The following is a 20,690-nucleotide window of genomic DNA, read 5'->3' on the forward strand; positions in this document are numbered from 1 at the left end:
GTCCATGAGAGGGTGAGGAGAGTGAAAAAGAGAAGGTACATATGGTGCAAAAAGGCATGACAAATGAAATAGGAACAATCGATTGGTGGCGTAGATGAAAAGACGTCAGCCGCAAATCTGTTCTGCGATGGGTCATCTTTTTGGAGAGCTCGAATCAATATGTACTACTATTTTTGTCACCATAGTTAACGCCAAAGTATGAACGTGTCCTGGTTAACTTTCACATTTCACCGTGAACTGTCAATGAAGAAAGCAATTTAGATAAATCGTGGCCTCGATTCAGTTCGGTGTCAAGAAGTACAAAAGAAATGCTAGATACATAAGGTTATCATCGGATTGACTTTGACTAGATAATACATAGACGTCTAAAGGCAGCGCAAAGTTGCTACAAGAGAACACGTCGGTTAAGGACCAGGAAGCAAATCGAAGTCAAGTGAATACCGCTTCTCTCTTTTGCTCTCTTCCTACGCAAGCGTCTCAAGGTGGATTGGAGTCATGCAGGGATAGCGCATGTCACCAGCTGAATATGTGGTGCCTGTCCTGGATTATAATATGTGGTATCTCGTTCTGTCTCACGACATTGTGAATCCTTCTATATGCATGTATTCCACATCTCTCGACATCATTTTCATCACTGCCATTATATCTTATAGGCTTATTATTTGTCTGTCTTTATGGTAGCTCGACGTTTAAAACCACCAATCTCTGTCGTTCACTCCCGTTCATTCCAGTCTAATAGATTATATAAAAGAGGTATAGCGTCCACTTGGATGTAAGTAGCGACTTTGCTGGTTCGAACATTCCGAAGCACAGAACACGCACACTAACAGGACTACTGAGTGACAGTAAAGTTTGTTTGTACCAACATCCGTGTTAAGCACCGATCACCACCACCAGTTGGACATTGGATACTGCAGGTAAAAGATACATGAATGGGTACCTGTTAGGGAATGTTAGTAAGCAGTTCAAGAGAGCGAGTAGACTTGTGCAAACGTCTCACAAATTGCTGGTTGCCGAACACAAATTAAGTTGGGTCTCTTAACTCTTTGCGATTTCCACGACCGTAATAACACCAGCACTATCGTTTGATTCATAGATAACATACTTCTGGTTACTAGTACGGCACTGACACTCAAGCTTTGTCTAATATTTCACTCCTCCCTGTAATTTGACATCACAGGCCTTACATTTTGATAGTTGCGTGAAATGGAAAAGGACAGAAATATTTTTTAAAAATTATATAAAATCTGCTATAGTTAGTAAGGTTATGCAAGTGTTTAAGCATACAACTAGTATTCCAAATCTGTGAACAGTACATAATGGTATTTCGGTGACCAACAAAGTGTGTATAACCTGCACTGACTTGGGGATCTGAATAGAACCCTATAGCAGCATCGTCTGTTCTACATTTACGGAACAATTAATGCCAAGTAATCAGTCCATTACATCATGTGCCATCAGTCTTCTCCCATATACTTCCTGCTCCCTAACTGACAGTGCATTGACGAGGAAACGAGGCGCGCTTCTCCAGGTCCTGCGCAAGACGCATGACAAGCCCTTAGTACGCACACAGCTGGTGGACCCAGCAGCAACCTGCGCAGCGAGGCAAGTTGTTGTGGCAAGAAAAGATGACTCAGTCTTTGGAGATGCAGGGTGGATTAGGAAAAAACCTCAGCTGGGTCCAACATCTCCTCCTTTTTGCCTAACTTCTGCCTTGCCTTATCACGTGAGTTTGGAGGTACAACTACGAAAGCGAAAAATACATATTTTTAACTTCTCACGAAGACTTCATTCCCTTAAATTTGTTATTGAAGCATCGAGGCGGACATGCGCCTATTAAAACATCTAGAACCGTTTGTTCAGGTTGGTTAAGTACCTATGCCTCTTTTTTTGTAATAGAACCCCGCCACCCCTGCAAATTTGTCTGTATCCATCTTACACCAGCATTCAGCACACGCGAGAACCATCGGAACAATTAACCCAGTTAAATACTTAAATCAGAACTTACATGTTATGATGGTCTGCTATTGCTTAATCACACACATGGTGCTTCTTCCTTGATTTAAGGCAAGTTCTATGAGGTAAGAGAAAAGAGCAGGAGGAGGTTTTGGATTTGCGGGTTGAGGTAAACGTTAAAGGATCGAAAGCCCTTAACAAGGAGAGTGACGGTACACGGAAATTAAGACCGGGAGCATATGGCACTGGTTGCACATGCGTCGCACCTCCCCCTCCCACGAAAAAGAAATGAGAGCGCATGCAGGACACGAGTATACCTCTAGTTTGTGGAGACGGTGAGGTGGCCACATCCGACAGCAGGCGCTACGCCTAACTCTTCGTTCACATTACATCGATAAGCTATAAAATTAATGAAGCGCACATTGCCTCCTTTTTACAAGTGAGAGCATTTTCATAAGAGGGTTTCAGGTATAGACCCTAGCTGAATAATCGGACACCATCGAGAATGTCATCTTGGTAATCCAGCTCTGTAAAGTATCTCGAAAACATACTTATCAAGGGTTTTTACAGCTGTCCCTACTGCCTAGGTAATGAGGACGGCGAATTAAGTCTGTAATATAAATCTGCTTAACCCGGCGTCCGCATCCATTGATGAAATCTCAATCGATGCATCACATGCTTTCTCCTTAATCAAGCACTAAATAAACTGAAATCCCTTTCTCTATATATACCTCTGCTTTGGGTCCAGGAGCTACATTCCCATTTTTTTGCGACTGAGGAGTCGAAATGTAGCTCCTGGACCCAAAGCAGAGCTAAGGCAGCCGAGAAACACCACCTAGTCCCAAATTATTCTTTAGAGTGGGTAACTTGCTACAAAAGTGGCACTGAAGGCTTTAACTGTCCCCAGGATACACACTCTTTCTCTCATAAATATGAGTTTAAGGACAGACACATTATAATTGGAATTGTTTCATGTTTCCCAATACAAAAGGTTACAGGAAAACATTGTAAATGTTTGTAGATGTATAGACACAGTAAATCTTTATTTGTGACAGCAGAAACAAAAAAGAGAAAAGGCGCTCTGAAAACAAGAACAGACATCTCCTGCTTGCCAGAGTCAAAAGCATGCTTACATTCAGAAATTGCTATTTAGAGGGTCTTCTTTTTTTTTGCTCTTTTCATAAATGTGTACATTTGAAACCTAATACTCAAAACCTTTGAAGGTGATGACTGGGATTGAGAGAGACAGAAAAAAGATATTTTTCTCCCCGCTGATCACATACCTCTACTGGAACATAGCAAAATCATATTTGTCTTTTTGTTTACAGCCTGTTTGTTAGAGTACCTTTATAGTAAGAAAGGATGTTTATGAATCACCTAAGTGCTGTCAACCCTACCTGTTAATTATATACAGATTACCAAGACTGCTAAGACAATCCAAGTCAATGACTGTACTAGGAAAACACTAAACTACTTCAAATACATCACAACATACACAGTTTACCATTTAAACCTGGGTGACATTTATATGACAAGAAGAGCGCATAGATGCAGGCTGTAATTTTAAATAAATGGGCTAACAACAGGTCATTGGGGCATGAGCTAAGCCTAAACATGTTTGTAAAATTTCTCTATGATTTTGGTTATTTTGAGTTTTATGCCATGCCAGTAATTAAGGCTGCATCATGGTGATCTGCATTATGTGAAAATATGCTTTAGTTACCCATAACTCATAACATTTATATGGCACCATTACATAAAACAAGATCCTCCAATTTGCAAGTTCCTTCTGCTACACAAAGAAACTTTATTTGCAAAAAAAAGGCATCGAATAACAATTCAGTTTGCTTGAAAAAAATCTATTTCTCTTTCCCCATTACTATGCTTATTTTTAAGCCCCCTCCAGTTAAAAAAACAACAAACAAAATACAACCCAATCCCAGGCATGATCTTTTATGGTCAAGGCTCAATGCGCAACTAGTTTTTGTGTACATTAAAATTGTGAGGCATTAGAAGAAACCCTCAACCACTGCTCTAAAATTGCTTTCAACGTGCTCCGATGTTTGGCATAGCTTCACAAAAATAATTTATGGGTTAAAACTTCTTTCTCTCTCTTGCACACATATAAATGGACAAGCCTGACGTAAGCATGTGAATGGGCAGTCAAATACACTTTGCTTATTAATGCAAAGATAACACAAAAATATTTGATAAGAAATATTTGTTCGCTTTGTATCGAAATACTTTTAATACGGTGCACTTCTTAAAACACTGGACTGACCTACTGAATGAAGACTTTATTGAATGAACGTTATTAACTTGCAAAGTGACTTTTCCTTATAAAATGGATCTACTTTAGTTTAGTTGCTGAGCAAACTGGCTGATCAGAAGCAATAAAACAATTTAGCAAGTTTTAAATATCCAGTATTCAGACTAAAAGATCCTATTTTGCTTGAACAACACAAGACTGCCGATAAGAATCAGGCCCCAAGGAAAAAACTGGATCCAGGGCTATGTTCAGATTTCGTGTTGAAAGAAGGGGTAGTGGAAAGAAACACTACTTTTAACGCTGATAATATTTTAGTCACTTAATTTCTTGCAAATATGCATTATCCGAAAATCTGATTTATCTTGTAGTCCCCATAGATGTTGAATGCACGGTTTATGATTTTAACTTACATTGTTTTTTAATCACATGCTGTCAAAATTTTAGCATGAACAAGTCAAATCACTCATGCTTTTCATGGTGAACTACATGGAAAGACAAAACATATGCAATACAAAAATGATGGACATTAAATTTCTTCTTTCATTTCAGATTTCTAATTACTTTTTTTATTTATCAAAAGATACATATCATATAAAAGCGTTTATATTTACAAACACAATGAGACCTTAAAGTTTCTGAACATGCACACATTTCCCTCGCTGAGAAATGTCAATGACAGGAAGAAAACAGGAAAAAGCATGCTTTACAATGTAAATGTATGACAAACCAAAACAATATACATATAACACTGTGCACTAGCATAAGCACTATCTAATACCTTATTTGTAATTTATCCCAGGACAACACATATTTGTGCAAACTTGACCAAGCTTAACATGACATTTCACACCATTTCAGAAAAAACAATAATAATGTAAAATTCAGTCAAATGTGTTTGTATAGTTGTGTTGTCTTTATGGGGATGTATCAGTATTTATATGAATGACATTACACTCGTATCACAGAAGTGAGAAAAAAAAAAATCATCATCTAGCATGAACAGATAGCTAAGGCCTCTTCAATGCAAGCAATGACGTAGCCAATCAGAATGTTCTTTTTGTGTTCAAATTTATGTTGCTTTTTAGCATGCTGTAGATCAATACTTTTGATGAACAGAAAAATATCCATGCATGGTGTTGGATACATATTAAGACGTTTTAAGTAGTCTATTAAAAATAAATCATGCAGGCACAGTAATGCAGAACCCAAATTAGGCAAAATTTAACTTTACATAAAAAGTGCATGAAAAATATGAAAGCAGAATCATATATTTCAAATTTCTAAGAACATTATCATAAAAAGGCAAATGCAAAACTAGGTTCCCACCCAACCCACCCTGCGCCTGAAAACTAAAGGCAACATAAAAAAAAATTCTTAAAAATGAAAGACCCAAAAATTAACTGATCTCCAGGACCAGATTAAAAAAAAGTACTCAGCATAAACAGGCTCTGTCATACAATAATGAAACGGATAAATGCTATCTGATGCTCACTTTTCTTCAACCCCCCTCAATATTCTTAATTCTTAAGGTTTTCCCAAGAAGTCTCTGGGATACTTTTGCTAAATTATTTTTGAAACAAAAACGTCACACAAATTGGAATACTTCTAAATGTAGTTAAACAAAATCACAGAAGTCGTAACAAGCAAACATAAGGCAAGTGGGGAACCTTTTACTCCCCCCACCCCTCCAGAGATATCTACAACCATCTTCGAGTTGAATTCTAAATTTTATTTCCAAGATTCATAAGATTTGAACTCTTGACGAAAATATTGTATCATACAGGCAGATGACTGGTAATTTTTCACAGAAAAGACTAAAAATGTTTTGAGACAAACTGCTGAAGGCAAGCTCATTCAGCGAGACTAATAATTGGCCCCACATTGTAAGGTAACAGGCACTGATATTTACCGAGAAAATTAGTCCTCCAAATATGAAAAGCACTCATTGCTTCTTAAGCAATTTTGTATCCTTTACTGGCAATGCCCTTCCACAGACTATGACCAGACTAAGAGTAAACATGACATCATCTTGACCTGGAAATGACCAGTTTCTTACGCAGGCAAAAGCTGACTTCAGCTGGAAAGTTAATAAGCAAGAAAAACATTAACGCCTTTCTCGGACAAAAAAAATAAATAAAAGCCCCACTGCCCCCCCCCCCCAAAAAAACCTATAGCTTCTAACATTTTCATTTACAAATGGTTTTAATCTTAGATTACTTGTGCATTATACAGAAACTGCTGTTAAATAGCTCACACAATTTTCACAATGTAAAATGTTTACCAGCATTGTTAAGCAGCAGACTGCATTCTTAGACTTGTTTCTCACTTCCAAAGCAAACAACTAATGGATAATCATAATTCATGCCGAAGTTTCTTTCCAGGATGACTGCAAAACCTATTGTCTTGTAACTGAAATCTCTCCCACCTCATTTCCATCCTCTTTCCTTTTTCTTTTTTGGCACGATGTCACGTTACACCTGGGGTTGTGATACATCAAAACTGAAACAATTCCAGATTCAAAAGGTTATAAAATGTACATATATTTTCACTGCTTCAACTTTTCTCATAGTATAATTAAATTTGTATCTTCATCCTGTATGATTCACAATACTATGCACTGCTTCTTCTTCTTTGGTTTTGGCTTTGGGCACAGAACTGCTCGGATGGCTTCATCAAAGACATTCTTGAGTCCTTTTTGTGTAAGAGCAGAACACTCAAGGTATTTGACAGCTCCGATCTCCTTTGCCATTGCCAGGCCCTGTATGGAAAATTTTAAAGCTGTGAGATTGTAACCAATTTTAAAATAACTATAAGAAAATGATATAAATACCGACAAAATAGGTGCAAATTCTTCATCAAGCTTTTATCTTCATCCATTAAAATTTATTTGTAAACAATTATTGAAAAAAAGTTTTTATAGATTTATATTAAATACTTTGATTTTCCTATGGAGCAGGCAATTTTGCTTTTATTGACATTTTGTTAGAATTTCGCTATATTGCGACAGGACATATAAATCTAAAATGGTAGTAACACCAATCTTCTCACTAACCTGCGGGTATGTGATTGGAGACAGTTTCTTCTCTTTTAGCTTCTCAATAGTCTCTTTGTCTTCTCGCAAGTCCAGCTTAGTCCCCACCAGTATAATAGGTGTGTTTGGACAATGGTGACTTACTTCAGGATACCACTATTTAAATCATAAAATGAAAATAAAAATCAAAACCAAAATGACTGAGGCTAGATTAATGTAATGGATTCCATAGTTCAAATTTTATGAAACCAGACAGAACACAGACTATATCAAAATTCTACAAAAAGTGCTCCTTAAGAAATTATTTAAAAAGCAAAGATTCTATTTACCTGACACAAGTATCTAAAACTACAAAACACAGAAAATTATATTGAAAAGTACACCACAGTTGATGGGGATGTTAAGAACAAGTCTGTTATAAATATGTCAAATTAAGAAATTTTCTCCAAGAAAATGGCAGGTATACAAATATTCTGAAGTTTCATCTATAAACAAAATGTACAGTGCAACATTTACTTAAGATTTTAAAAAATTACAATTGATTTGTTATTTCCTTTCACTCAAATAAACCCTGCATTATACAGAGTTGCTTCAGTTGAAAAAGTAGCTTCTTCGCTCCATACAAATGATTTCAAATAAGAAAATGGGGATGGGTACATTCTTTTAAAACCCAACCAGCCAGAAACTAGAGGACAAATATATGGATCTGCACAGATCACTAGAAGACTAAGCTTCTGATTGACAGCATGATCTCCACTGTTCTGGACCCATTCATTGAAGTTATTTTGGTGCAGACAACAACACATAAATGATGAGTTTAATAACAAAATACTCTTTTCTAATAAAATGAGGTGTGCTTATGTATATGTACTTGGTGTAAATATATGAAGACATGTAAATTAAAATAAATCGGAAACAAGAAAACCCATCCAAAACTACCAATCACAACCAAAATTAATAATTACTCCTCACCTTTGCTCGAACATTTTCAAAACTTGCTGGGCTTATCAGTGAAAAACATATGAGGAAAACATCCTGGAACAAAGCAAGCACCAATGTTACTGCATAATCCTTTCCCTTTGCATTAAAAATTACATATGCCCACTGGTCACAGATACCTTTATTATCACAAAACAAGAGGATCCTAAACTAGATGCCCACCAAAGCTGGATTTGCATTTTTCAGCCAAAGTGTTATAGCACTTTTTAATTTAACACAAGGTTTTTAATGATTTTTGTAATTAACCACTATAGAAGACAAGGCATGCAAATCTTTATTAGATGACTGACAATGGTGGTGGTCAACAGAGGTAACTGAACAGACTTTAAAAAAAAATGATTAACAATATACACAACTGGCGATTTTAATACCCTGATTTTTTTTTAAGTTTTTTTTTTGAATTTTCTGCTGCTTGTGAAGGATTGTTTTTGCAAAGACACATTTAAACATAAAATTTGATTAGTTAATAATATACAGCTGTTTGAAATGTGTAACCGATGCAAAAGGCATGCCAAATAAGAAACACACTTCAAAAGGCAGATTCTTATTACCATGGAAAAGGTCACAACAAAAACCTTTTTATACCAAAAACAATTTCCTTCCTGCCATCATCATAAGAACTCTACTGCTTCTGATTACATCTACAGAGCAGGGTTGGGTGTTCTTTACTATCAGTGTCAAATGTTGCTCTATCACAAAAAATATGTAGGGTTTATTCTGTTTTTGTCACTTGTGGCTGTCAGTAAGATTAAGGCTCAAGATTAATCATTTAGATTCACCTGAACAGATGCTGTCTCTTAATGTCTTATCAATAAGGAACAAGCAGCCATTTTTTTCAATCACTACACACAATCTTATTCATTTCCTCTAGTGCCACCTAAGACATAGTTAAAACTTCCTGGTTTTGCTTCTTAAGTAATTTTGTATCCTTTACTGGCCATGCCCTTCCACAGACTATGTTATGCTTTCTTGACAAATTCACCAAAATGTGGAATTGCTTATAGTTTTGTTGTGATTGTTTTGTTATAAGAACCTCATTTTGTTTTTTTATTACAATCTAAAAAATACTGGCATTTTCATTTTTATCAATATTAGCAATTACTATAAACATCTACAGTACTAAACTAATTAAGGGCATTTAAACCAATAGGGAAAATACTGAAGCAGAACATTAACACTGATAATAGGTAATCCAAAGTTAAAAATTCTCAAATGTTAATGAATGGTTTAATAGTCTTGAAATCCTAACATTGATACCAAACTCATTAAGATCAGCAGAACACAACAGAATTTATATATTTTTGAAGTTAAATTTTGAAGCACATTTGCATGTGGTATGAACTGCACAAAAGCTACTTTAGAATGCATCAAATTTTCAAAACTACTACTTTCATAGATTATATTTTGTAACTGTTTATTTTACTAATGTTTTCATGGTACTGAATATTTTTCATGACATTCTGAGTTGTATTTATGTAGAACTTGGTGTGAGTACATCCCTTTTAGAAATATAATTACTGGCAGCTTTGCAGTGAGTCCAACATTTTGAAGCACTCTGACCTTTTCAGATGACTAGTAGCCAGCTAGGTTTGCAGATTTAAAACAAGCCCCCACCCACCTTTTTCACAAAAACGAAACAATTGCAACAGCAAAATTGTCAGTGTAGATTTAAAAATCATTACCTTTAGAAAAATGTCTGGTGCATGCGAAAATAGTCTCTAACAACTTTATTTTCATAAGCAAGATATTCTAAATCCCTTCCACCACAGTTTTATAATCTTCCATTAATGCTCGTGCTGCAGAAATCATGTCAACAAAATAGTTTTCAGGTATATGTCAACAAAATGTGTAGTTGAAACTGGGCAACAAAAACAAATGTCACTCAAAGAAGGTTTTGAGTACCTACTAATAGTTCCTTAATAAACAAACAAAAAATATAACACAAAAAAACAACTCACTGTCTGTGGATATGACAGTGGTCTAAGTCTATCATAATCCTCTTGTCCAGCTGTGTCCCATAGGCCCAAATTGATGGGCTTCCCATCCACCATAACATTAGCAGAATAGTTATCAAACCTGTTTCACAGACAGGAAAAACTCAATTACCTTCAGTAAACTATGATGTGCTTGCTCTCTCTCTCTGTCACATACATGCACACGCAAATACAGGGTTAAGGATTAATAAAGCCAAAAGCATAATTACTGCTACATTCATTGTCTCTAACAATGAAAATTACATTCTCAGAGTTGACAAGGCTATCAGAAAGGATAAAATGTGTCTTACATCTCTGTATGCCCAGTAATCTTCTCTCTAAACATGAATATGATTAAAGTTTCTAATCTTCAGATATATAGAATTCTTCCTCAAACCCTGCATCAACATAATTAATTGCAAATTTACAGTAACAGAAATCAAAATCTAATTTTCAATATGCACATACTTTTTCTTTGTAAACAGAGACACTTACACTGTTGGGATGTACTCTCCAGGAAATGCATTGGTTGTGTAACTGATAAGTAAGCAAGTTTTACCAACAGCACTGTAGGAAAAGAGGCAAATAATGCATACTTCAGAATTTAATTTCTGCAAATATAAAATTTTACCTTTTTAAAACTGGCTTTAAAATAAAATTGTTAGAGATTACTTGAAACACATTAGAATGAACATAATCCATGGACAAATCAACTTTTACAATATACTTTGATGTCTACTATTATCAGAAATACTGTCACTTTCTTACTCTATCATACTCAAATCTTTGTCAATTAGGAAGTGGTTTAAGTGCTACTTTTATTTACTTAGGATATAAGCATAGAGACCCACATGTAATCTACACATAAAAATTGGCCGATTAGGCAGGAATGCCGACATATGTTTATAAAGATGAGAAACAAACAACAACAAATTATTAAGTAGAAACTTTTTTTCACAACATGTTTGATTCGTTCGATGTAAAGAGGAAAGGACCATAATTTAAAAAAGTGTGATATTTCAACACGCCCAGGTCTGGAAGTACAATCAAAAGTATAACCACATCCTGTTAATAACTTAAGACATCAACTTCATGGCAGTTTTCAATAGTTATTTGACGAAAGGCTTAATATATCTATCGAATGAACAAGTCTGCTTCCTGGTCTCTTTAGCTTACTTCAGCGCACTGACTAGCCGCTAGTTCAAAGACCTCTAACCAAGTTCGTAATGCAAAATTCTTATGCGCCCAAACCTGCCAGTTACAAAATAAGGGACAAGTCAAATTTTCATGCTTTTAATAAAGTAATAAGTTTAATAATTCACAGTTTAACAGTTGGATATGAAATGACTCTAAGAGTAAACTGTAACAAGTTATTATGGCGGTGAATGCCGATGACGATGCGCTGGGACAAAATGCTCCGGCCAGTGAGATACGAGATGATAGCAAAGGAAATATTAATATTGAACAGAATCACTTACCCATCACCAACAACGACACATTTTATAGCTTGCATTTTGTTGAGACTCCCAGCTGCCACCGGATCTGGATATGTTGGGAAAGCTACAACAGTTTTCGACTGCAGCTATCCCGATTGGGTTTACAAAATGGCGAACTTTTATACTCAGTAAAGGAACTAAATTTAGAGCATCCCAAAAAATAGTTCACCCTGTGCAACAATGAAATAGAAGTAGAAGTTAAGAATAGAATTCCCTCCTCATTTATACTTTTCTAAAAAAGAAATTAAACTTTTTGACAGTTTATTTGACCTATTCATGAATATTGACAAATAACGAAGTCATTGTGTTCTAAGCGGCGGAGAGTAATGCAATATGGCGTCTGTTTGGCAACAAGTACTAGCTGTAGATGCAAAATTTAATGCTTATCGCGCACCGAATTGCCCACAGTTCAGTGAGCTGAATTTTTGTTCGTAAAACCAAACTGATCTACATTATGAAAATTAAGTTTGTTGCATTTCTATTCGAAGTTAATATTTATGAACACTGTGATGACGACGACCAAGACTCTTGGCAAGGAGACTGAACACACAAACTAAGAATGCTTCTTACAACCTTAACTCCCAACCGCTACTCCACTTAAGTATTTTATCATCACCATCATCAAAATTCTAGTCATTCCTAAATAAGCAATACAACTTTGTATATGATGCTCAACAAGGTGCATTGATGCATTCCAAGATAAACATTAGTCTTGGATTGCTGGTTATGTTGTTTGGATTCTGAAAAGCAAGTTGCAATTATTTGTATACATTGACTCATTAACATTTTGTTGTGCATTAAATTATTGTAATAAGTAACTGTAGACTCATATACTGCTAAATGTTTCAGGAACCTTGTACATTCGAAGAAGAAGTCAGTTACTGAGAGAGAATGCCAAAAATGAGGTTTGGAATAAATAATTTTTATTGTCTCTGTTGTCTTTTTATTTAAACTAAATAACATGTACTTTGACTTCTGTGTTCCACTATTGTATTAGTTTAGGGGCAAAAAAAAAAAAAAATCAAGAGTCTAAATATGTTAAAACACATTACATTAACAAAAGTATGAATATGTGGACATGAGAAGCAGACAAGCTGACTTTATTTAAGAAAAAAACTACGTTTAAATATTTATAAAAATGTTTTCTTTCAGGCATGTCAGTTGTTGATGCTGGAAAAATAACATTTGAGCATTTTTGCTTTCATTGTTAAATGTTTCGTTTGTCCCAACAGCATCAAAGGTCACTAGATTATAAGACTTTTACAGATATTTCTACAAAAAGCCCAATTTGATTTTTCACTTGCCATTTTCTTTAATATAAATTATAAATTTACTTGTTACTTTACTTGCTAACACCAGAAGAAAAAGGTTGTTAAGAACTTGTGGATAAATCATCTGCATAAATGGTTCCTGTAAAAGTGCCTTATCTATTGTTTGAACCAGCAAAGCAAAAAATGTATACAATTAGTTTATAGTGATAGATGAACCTTGCTATGTTAGCAGTATTTCCGTATTTAAAAACATGTGCTTTTCTTCGTATAAGTCTTTGTCTGGTATCGTATTTCTTTGGTGTAGCAGAGAGATTTACAAGCACGTAGAGACTACTTGCGCCTCAGAGCTCAACTGTTGAATGCACGATATGGAAGCCCCTCTTTTTCTGACGCTGGGTGAGTTTACCCTCTTCTAAGTCTTATATATTTTCAGTGCTGTAAAGGAAAAACAATAGGGTTTGGTGCACATGCTGTTCTACTACTTTCAGATTTTTGTTCTGTTGAGTAATGTTATTAACCAATTTCTTGTTCTTGTAGCTAGAGGTGTATAGAAAATGTGACCTTGTGTATTTTAATTTCTACAGGAGTGTTAAAAGTAGGTCATACAGCTTGCGCAGCATCAGTCGCAATACAGCAGAGGTGAGAAGAAGCCTTTAAATGCCGTTTTGTGGACAGTTAAATTATAAGTTAATGATTTATTACACATGCATTCATTTTATCATACTTTCTGCTTTTCTTCACAAAAATACAAATTACTTGTTCACTTTTGTGGAACATTTTCTCTTTAATATTATTGTAATATATTTTGTATCTCTTTAGTTTATTATTCAGTTCAGATATCAACTGCCAGAAACAAAATTACGCAAGCTGTTACTAAAAGTTTACTAAATATGAATTTAGTTTACCAAAGCAAACTTTAAAACAGTAAAACAATATATCTAATATAACATATATATTGTAAGTGAAAATGGTAGAAAATCTAATATGCGCCAGTTTTGGGTCACTATTATTTTAATTAGTGAGAATGCTTAGAACTATTCTGAAAGTGTAGTAAAACTAAATAATAAATGATAATAAACTAATTATGATTTATTTTAATATAATGACTTATTTTGAAGCTGAGAGCTTTTCAATATAGAAAAAACATGAAATAATATGCGATGTGCATATTTATTTGCGCAAAGATGGTTATGTTATCTAGTTCAAACTGCATTCTTTAAATCATTTAATGGTGTTTGTTTAGGAGTTTGTTGTTAACTACAACTACAGTGATTATTACTGTTAGTGGAGGAGTTCATTTCCCCTTAACTGACTGCCTGCCATGATTCCTTCTGTGCAGAGCTTTGATCCAGGTAGCGATAGTCGGAAGTACCATCACAGGCGGCACATGAGCAGCAGCTCCTCAAATATTTGTATGAAGGTCCCATGAAGCATGTCTACGATAGCATTGAACTTGTCCCAACCTTTGCAGCTGAAGCTAGCAAGTGAGAACTGCCCTAGGCCTAATGTTTGATACAAACTTGGCAAACATTCTATGCTGCTCGAAAATATTTTGAACATTGAGTATTACATTTCATTTGTATAATCAATATCTTCATAGGATTATTTTCACAGTCATATTCACCATAAAACCTCTACAAGGAAAACTGATCTTTTCAAATGATATTTCCAAAACAGATTCCTTTAACTGCTAGCATTCTGCAAAGGCAAAAAGAACCTGTTTGAAATAAGAATGTTGAAAAGTTTGTTGACTATTAAGAAAGGAAAAACAAATGTGAAAAGATCTCCCAGATAAATTAAACATTGGAGGTGAAAGAAATTCTTTCTGTGTGTTAGAACAATTTTTACTGTAGGGAATAATGATTTGTAAATTTTTGTCCATTGAGTATTTTTGGACAGAGATGATAAAGCATGAACCATCTGCTGAATGCTTTGTCTTTCCAATTTTAATCTGTTTTGTTTAACAGAGCCATGGCTGGGGGGAAGACTTTGTCAGAGAACTATGCATTCAGTGGCATGCATCACATTTTTGATCAGCATATTGCAGCAGGTGTGAAGGCATTTTTTTGGAAGACTGAACTTTTTTAAATGCCTCTACTCTCTGTGGTAGCAGTAACTTTGTGTTATAACAAGAAATCTGGCATTGTACTTATTTGTGGATAATTGGTGTTGTCTTGCAGCATACCTACCCCAAAAGAATAAGTTCCAAATAGAATATGTAAGCAAGGTATGAGGTGAAGAGGGCAGGAAAAAATTTATTTCCAAGAAAGCAGATATTGAGTTGATGGAGAACCAGTGCACATACTAGTGTGAAGAGTTGAGGCATGGAACTGGATGGAGAAATGCAGTAGACACTGGGAGAAAGTTAATGAAATGGCGTGAAGAATGAATGTTGTGGACTGAGTTTTGTTCATGATCCAGTGAAGTTGATGCCCACTCATGAGGTTACGTGAAACTTGAATTGAAGACTTGGTTTCAAAGTAAAGCTAGTCTGTGGATGGTCTCCTTTATTGCTTGCTTACAGAGTGCAGCAGTTTAACCGTTGTTGACCATGTCATGTAAGGCAAGGCTGTATTCTTTAAACTCTCGCATTTTCAGAACAGCATTTCAGGAACATCTAAGAGAGCAGTTGACAGCAGTGTTGTTATTTTTTTGGCAGTAACAACAGTGAAGTTTGCCAATGATGACAAATCACGCATTGCATGTGCATCAGTGGATAGCACCCTGTCCATCTGCCAGGTCATCCCTCCCCTGCAACAGTCATCTGTATTTTGAGGGGCCACATGGCAGCTGTTAGTGGTGAGTTATAATTCCACAGTATTTGACATCTAAATCTTTTGACTGCAAACACCATCACCTGTCCTTTGGTGCTCACAAAACTTGATGAGCCTCTAGAAAATATTCGAGGTCAAATATTGCTGATAAAGACTGCCAAGGCAAACTGGAAATTGCAAGTAAGAGATGGGCTGAAATAACACTGTATGGTATATGTATCAGAATGTTATAAGCTGCAGCTTAAGGCATGCACATAATATTAGCTGAGTACACTAACTTATTATTGCTAGGGGTAAATGCTGGACTATCCTTCAAGTGCATTGATGCTGCTTGCAGACTTTGTATGGTCTCTGTCCAACGATGTCATCTTGTCAGTGTCTCAAGATGGCACAGCTCGACTGTGGGATGTGGCAGCAGGAAGATGTATGCGGGTCATAGAGGATGGTAGTGGGGGACAACTCTTGACCTGCCTTTTTCATCCCCTCAACAACAATATGTTTGTTGTATCCTCTTTTTTTAGCAATTTCTTTTTTATGATTTTTTTATTATTTTTCTTTTTCTCCAGACATGGAGTACAATTTGATGTAAATGCTTTCATGCGAGTTTTCACAACTTATAATATTATAATTTTACAAAAGACATAAATGTTTCACTATTTAAGCCCACTAATGTATATCCTGATTACATCTTTAAGTACCAAATTATAATTTTACAGATTTAGGTTATGCATTTTTCTATCAAAATTTTCTGTTGTAGTTGTTAATATTGCTGCCTTAACAAAATTAAGACTGGGAACAGCAGGTGTCAGGTGCAGGTGATGAACATGTCAACAGGCAAAGGCTACAAGGTTAGTTTCAGAAATGTCTGGCTTGATGATCTTAAAGGGAGTAATTTTTTATGACTTGCGATTTACATGTTGTTAGACCAGAAGGCGTGCTAATTAACAAAGGAATCCTTTTTAATCAGTTTTAAATCTGAATCATCTGCTCTGAATGTTGGTGAACGACATATCGTGTATTAATGGCATTTAAGCTTTTTTTGTTCCTAAAGAAATACCTGTAGGAATTTTTTGCATATTTCTTTATATTATTTGTCAGCATGTGCAACCACAAGAAAGGTGTAATAGGTGAAATAGTGAAAACTTTTTTATGGATGGATAAGTCACAGTATCGTAATGTTCGGAAGTTTACAGAGGTCACAACCACTTTGTTTTGCCTTTTTATGTATCAAAAAAAGCCTAGCAATTTTTTCAGGTACAGTTGTGTCTCTTTTAACTCATATGATCTCATGGAGCAGAACAGTGCCTGAAGTTTTGGACTGTGCATAAAGTGCCAGGTCACTAATGGAAAACTACATATTTGGAGCAGGCTTTATGCATTTTCTCTATTCTTGAACTTAACAACAGGGAAAATGGGATGCTGTATGCTTTACACCTATCTTCAGTGACAGCACATTTTGCAACTGCCATTGTTCATACATTAGGCCTCTAGAAAACAAAAGAGCCAAAGCTACTATTGAAGAGTGCATGTATTCAAGATAAAGAGTTTAAATGCTCCAAAATTTGTCACAGACGTTGCATCTGTTGTTATTTAAATTCATTTTGCTTTTATTTCCAGGGAGGCTGCAGTAAGGTCACAGGCAAAGTGCATGCTTTGGCTTTTGACCCTACTGGCCATATACTGTGGGCAGGGGATGATCGGGGCTCCATCTTCTCTTTCACTGTGGATTTGGCATCAGGCAAACTTACCAAAACACATAGGTACTATATATATAATCTTAATTTCTTTACCTTTCTTGCATAGTTAAAAAGCAGATCAGTCCAGCTAAGTTTTCTTTTCGAGCCGCAAACAGATTCGGGTCACACTTTCTTGATCGGAATCAAATTTGTTTTGGATAAATGATTTGATTATATTGTCATAACATTAAGTCCTATGCATGGAGTAGTTTTTTATACCAATTGTAAGAGTTTTGAAGACTTTTGAATTGAATTTTGAAGAGTAAACTATTGTGCTAAAGCTGAGCTTTCTTCTTGTTGACTGTTTGTATTCTGTTTGGATGTTTATTGAAATTATGTACAGTAGCATAACGATGCCTGGCATAATGCTTATTTTCAGAGTTCACCAGACTTTATAATCTATATGCTGTTATGGCTGACACTGCAGATTTACCAGATTTAAAAATTGTTGAAGAGAGTGTTTCAATTCATTGTACTTGTTGTGTTTCAGAATAACTGTAAGTGAAGGCCACCCAGTCACCAGCATATCAGCACGAGCCTGGATAAGCAGAGAAGCACGTGACCCATCTTTGTTAGTCAACTGCTGTCTAAACTCTCTCTGCCTTTTCAGGTATTCTTTACTCATTTTTATTTTATTTCTTCATCACTAACTTTTCTTAAAGCCAGGATTTTCGGTTTCTGCAAGTTGACATAATGAAAAAATTGAATTGAAAGAATACTTTTAGAGACTTGAGTAAGTTTGAAAAAAAAAGAGCTTCCTAGAATCTGAAACTTTCTTTTCAGAATTTACTGTTTCTTTAGAAGAACATGTCCACCAAAGTTTATCTTTGTTGTGTTTTAATGTACTAGAATAAGATAATTTTTAGTTTACTGAAAGGACATGAAAACCTAAAGAAATGAGTTACATTTATTTCAGGGTTGTCACAGAAGATGGTGCTCTTCAACTGAAGAGAACTTTTCCCATTAAGCAGAGGACAATGTTTATCAAGAGTGCATTCTGTCCCCTAATGTCTTTCAGGCAAGGAGCATGTGTCAGTAAGTGCCTTTCGGTGACTGTGTATGCAATTTGGTGAAGGGTGAAAGATGATTTAAAGGAGTCCTACTTCCTGTTTTAGGAAATTATGTCTGTTGTCAAAGCTTCCATAACTCAGTAACGTTCTCCATTTATCTTTTATAAGGTTGTCTTTTGTGTTATCTGATTTGCAGTTTCTGGCAGTGAAGATATGTGTGTTTACTTCTTTGATGTGACCAAAGAAAGCAAGTCCTGTGTGAACAAGTTACTGGGACACTCAGCACCTGTATTGGATGTATGTTTTAACTGTGATGAGAGTTTACTAGCATCATGTGATGCTCAGGGAATGGTCATCATCTGGAAACGTGAGGGCAAGCAAGGAGTGTTGTGAAATGTCATCGTTCTAATCGTGTAAATGCAAAGGTTCTCTCCTCCACCCCCTTGCCTACAAGCATATTCTCATCTTTTGTCATTTTAACAAGTGCCGTTGTTTGGTGGCTGGATATAGCTTCAGTCTGTGGTAGCACAATGTTATCCAAACATTGAGGTTCATAGATCATACAAATAATTTCTCTGTAAAAGGGGCAGTTTTTAAAAGGAGGTAGTAGAAAGCTCCTCAATTAGGGTGAAAGACTAGCAGCCTGCAAAGAAAAATAACTTGTAGATGCCTTCTTTTTTAGGGGGAGGGGGGAAGGGTATCTGTACCAGAATATCTCTTTATTAAAACATTTTGGTGTTTGCCAGTTATCTTGTCACTGAAAAACCAGTCAGTAAATTTGATGGCCTGAAATATGTTGGTAGGTTTTTCAGCTTTGCATCTGGTGTGCCTCTACTTCGATAAAAAAAATAATAAACTTTCCAATCATGTAAATATAGATAAATCTGATTATAGTTGTTATTTTTAAAGCAAAGAGAAGGGGTATTGTCACAGTTTCTGATGAAGGTGATCTGAAATTTCGAACCTTTCTGTTTTTGATAGATTGTATCCACTTGCAAAAGAAGTTTGATATTGTGAGTATTGGTGAGATTTCAGAAGCATGAAAGCAAATCTCTGCTTCCATGGGCATATTAGAAACTTTAATGTTGTGTTTGCAGAGCACATCCTAATGATGCTCCCCCATCCCCCGATTCACTGCTGGCTCATGTGGAAAGTTAAAAAGATGCACATTGAAATATTAATTACTTCAGATATGTGAAAGCTATTATTCTCCGTAGCAGGAAATAATATTTCAGGACCTTTTTCTTTTTAGCCATTCAACTTGCAGCCCAACAAAGCTCTCACCTCCAAGCATTTGAGAATTAAAACGAAAAGCATGTAAGAATGAGTGATTGTGAGAGAAGGGGGAGATAGAAATGATTCATGTTGTGTACCTATGTAAATGCCGTTTAAAATCAGATATAAGCCAAGCATACTCCCTTCATTAGTGTATGTTTGTCAGCAAACATACTCAAATAAAGATTAAAGGAGAGAAGCCTGTCATTAGGTGATTTTATGGTCCATAGTAGAAAGCAATATCAATATATTTTCATACATCTTTATCTATAGGAGGAATAAGCTGTGCAATATGTAGTGCAATATGATGTTTGTACATTTAATTTTTTTAATTGCACATTTCTATTAAAAAAGTAAATGGTAATTATATGTTGAGTTTCTGAGTTATGGCATGTGCAGATTTGATAGTTAAGATAGATGTTTTGTTCAGCCATACCCTTTCTATAAATGGGAATTTGTACACATGGTTCTATTCTCCCTAAAGAGATGCAGGCCTTGCCATATATAATTATCATAAAACATCTTGACTGTTAGAGAAAAAAATGCCTGCACTCATGCACACAGGAATTTTATAAACAGCAAGCAAAGATGCTTAGAACAGATACACTTTATTTACTGGTTTGGAATGTTAGATGTGTAGTCTTGCAAGGTGTATTGGAGTGGGGAGGGGAGAGACGATGGATTTTGAAAACAAGTGACAAAATACCATTACAAATAAACCGTATACATGCAGGCCTCCATGTAAAGAGATGTGAATTTCCTGGGGGGTGGGGGGAAGTTATTAAAACTGACAATGATTTAAAAAAAAAGCTAATCTGTAATACATTATAAAATGGTTTTGTTTCGTACACAGAGTTGAACACAGCTGTAATAGATGAACTGATATGTTTTGCATTACTG

General features: G+C 35.5%; 2 protein-coding genes across 2 annotated transcripts; one reads left to right on the plus strand and one right to left on the minus strand.

Moving 5' to 3' along the window:
* Positions 1-2,915: 2,915 nt before the first annotated feature.
* Positions 2,916-11,864, minus strand: LOC112566348 (ras-related C3 botulinum toxin substrate 1). The gene is made up of 6 exons (XM_025242535.1): positions 11,707-11,864; positions 10,724-10,795; positions 10,214-10,331; positions 8,229-8,291; positions 7,278-7,412; positions 2,916-6,983 (listed from the first exon to the last, which is right to left on the minus strand). Exons 1-6 carry the CDS (start codon positions 11,739-11,741, stop codon positions 6,828-6,830), a joined length of 579 nt encoding a protein of 192 aa, XP_025098320.1. The 5' UTR covers positions 11,742-11,864; the 3' UTR covers positions 2,916-6,827.
* A 115-nt stretch (positions 11,865-11,979) lies between these two features.
* LOC112565736 (WD repeat-containing protein 13-like) lies at positions 11,980-20,599 on the plus strand. The gene is given in 15 exon segments (XM_025241462.1): positions 11,980-12,136; positions 12,574-12,629; positions 13,303-13,391; positions 13,580-13,634; positions 14,335-14,395; positions 14,398-14,479; positions 14,963-15,045; positions 15,655-15,741; positions 15,744-15,794; positions 16,107-16,273; positions 16,558-16,617; positions 17,387-17,529; positions 17,996-18,115; positions 18,422-18,540; positions 18,712-20,599. Coding segments are annotated over 15 exon segments (1,449 nt in total). The 5' UTR covers positions 11,980-12,057; the 3' UTR covers positions 18,909-20,599.
* The last annotated feature ends 91 nt before the right edge of the window (positions 20,600-20,690 follow it).

This window comes from Pomacea canaliculata, linkage group LG1 (genome assembly GCF_003073045.1).
Source record: "Pomacea canaliculata isolate SZHN2017 linkage group LG1, ASM307304v1, whole genome shotgun sequence".
Taxonomy (NCBI): domain Eukaryota; kingdom Metazoa; phylum Mollusca; class Gastropoda; order Architaenioglossa; family Ampullariidae; genus Pomacea; species Pomacea canaliculata.

Bases quoted from the DNA above. Each gene is read 5' to 3' on its own strand.
- LOC112566348 (XM_025242535.1), bottom strand. From the start codon at position 11,741: ATGCAAGCTATAAAATGTGTCGTTGTTGGTGATGG. The intron at 10,332-10,723 runs GTAAGTGTCTCT...TCTGTGAAACAG, and splicing joins GGAGAGTACATCCCAACAGT to GTTTGATAACTATTCTGCTA. The intron at 6,984-7,277 runs GTTAGTGAGAAG...TTTTCCATACAG, and splicing joins CTCCAATCACATACCCGCAG to GGCCTGGCAATGGCAAAGGA.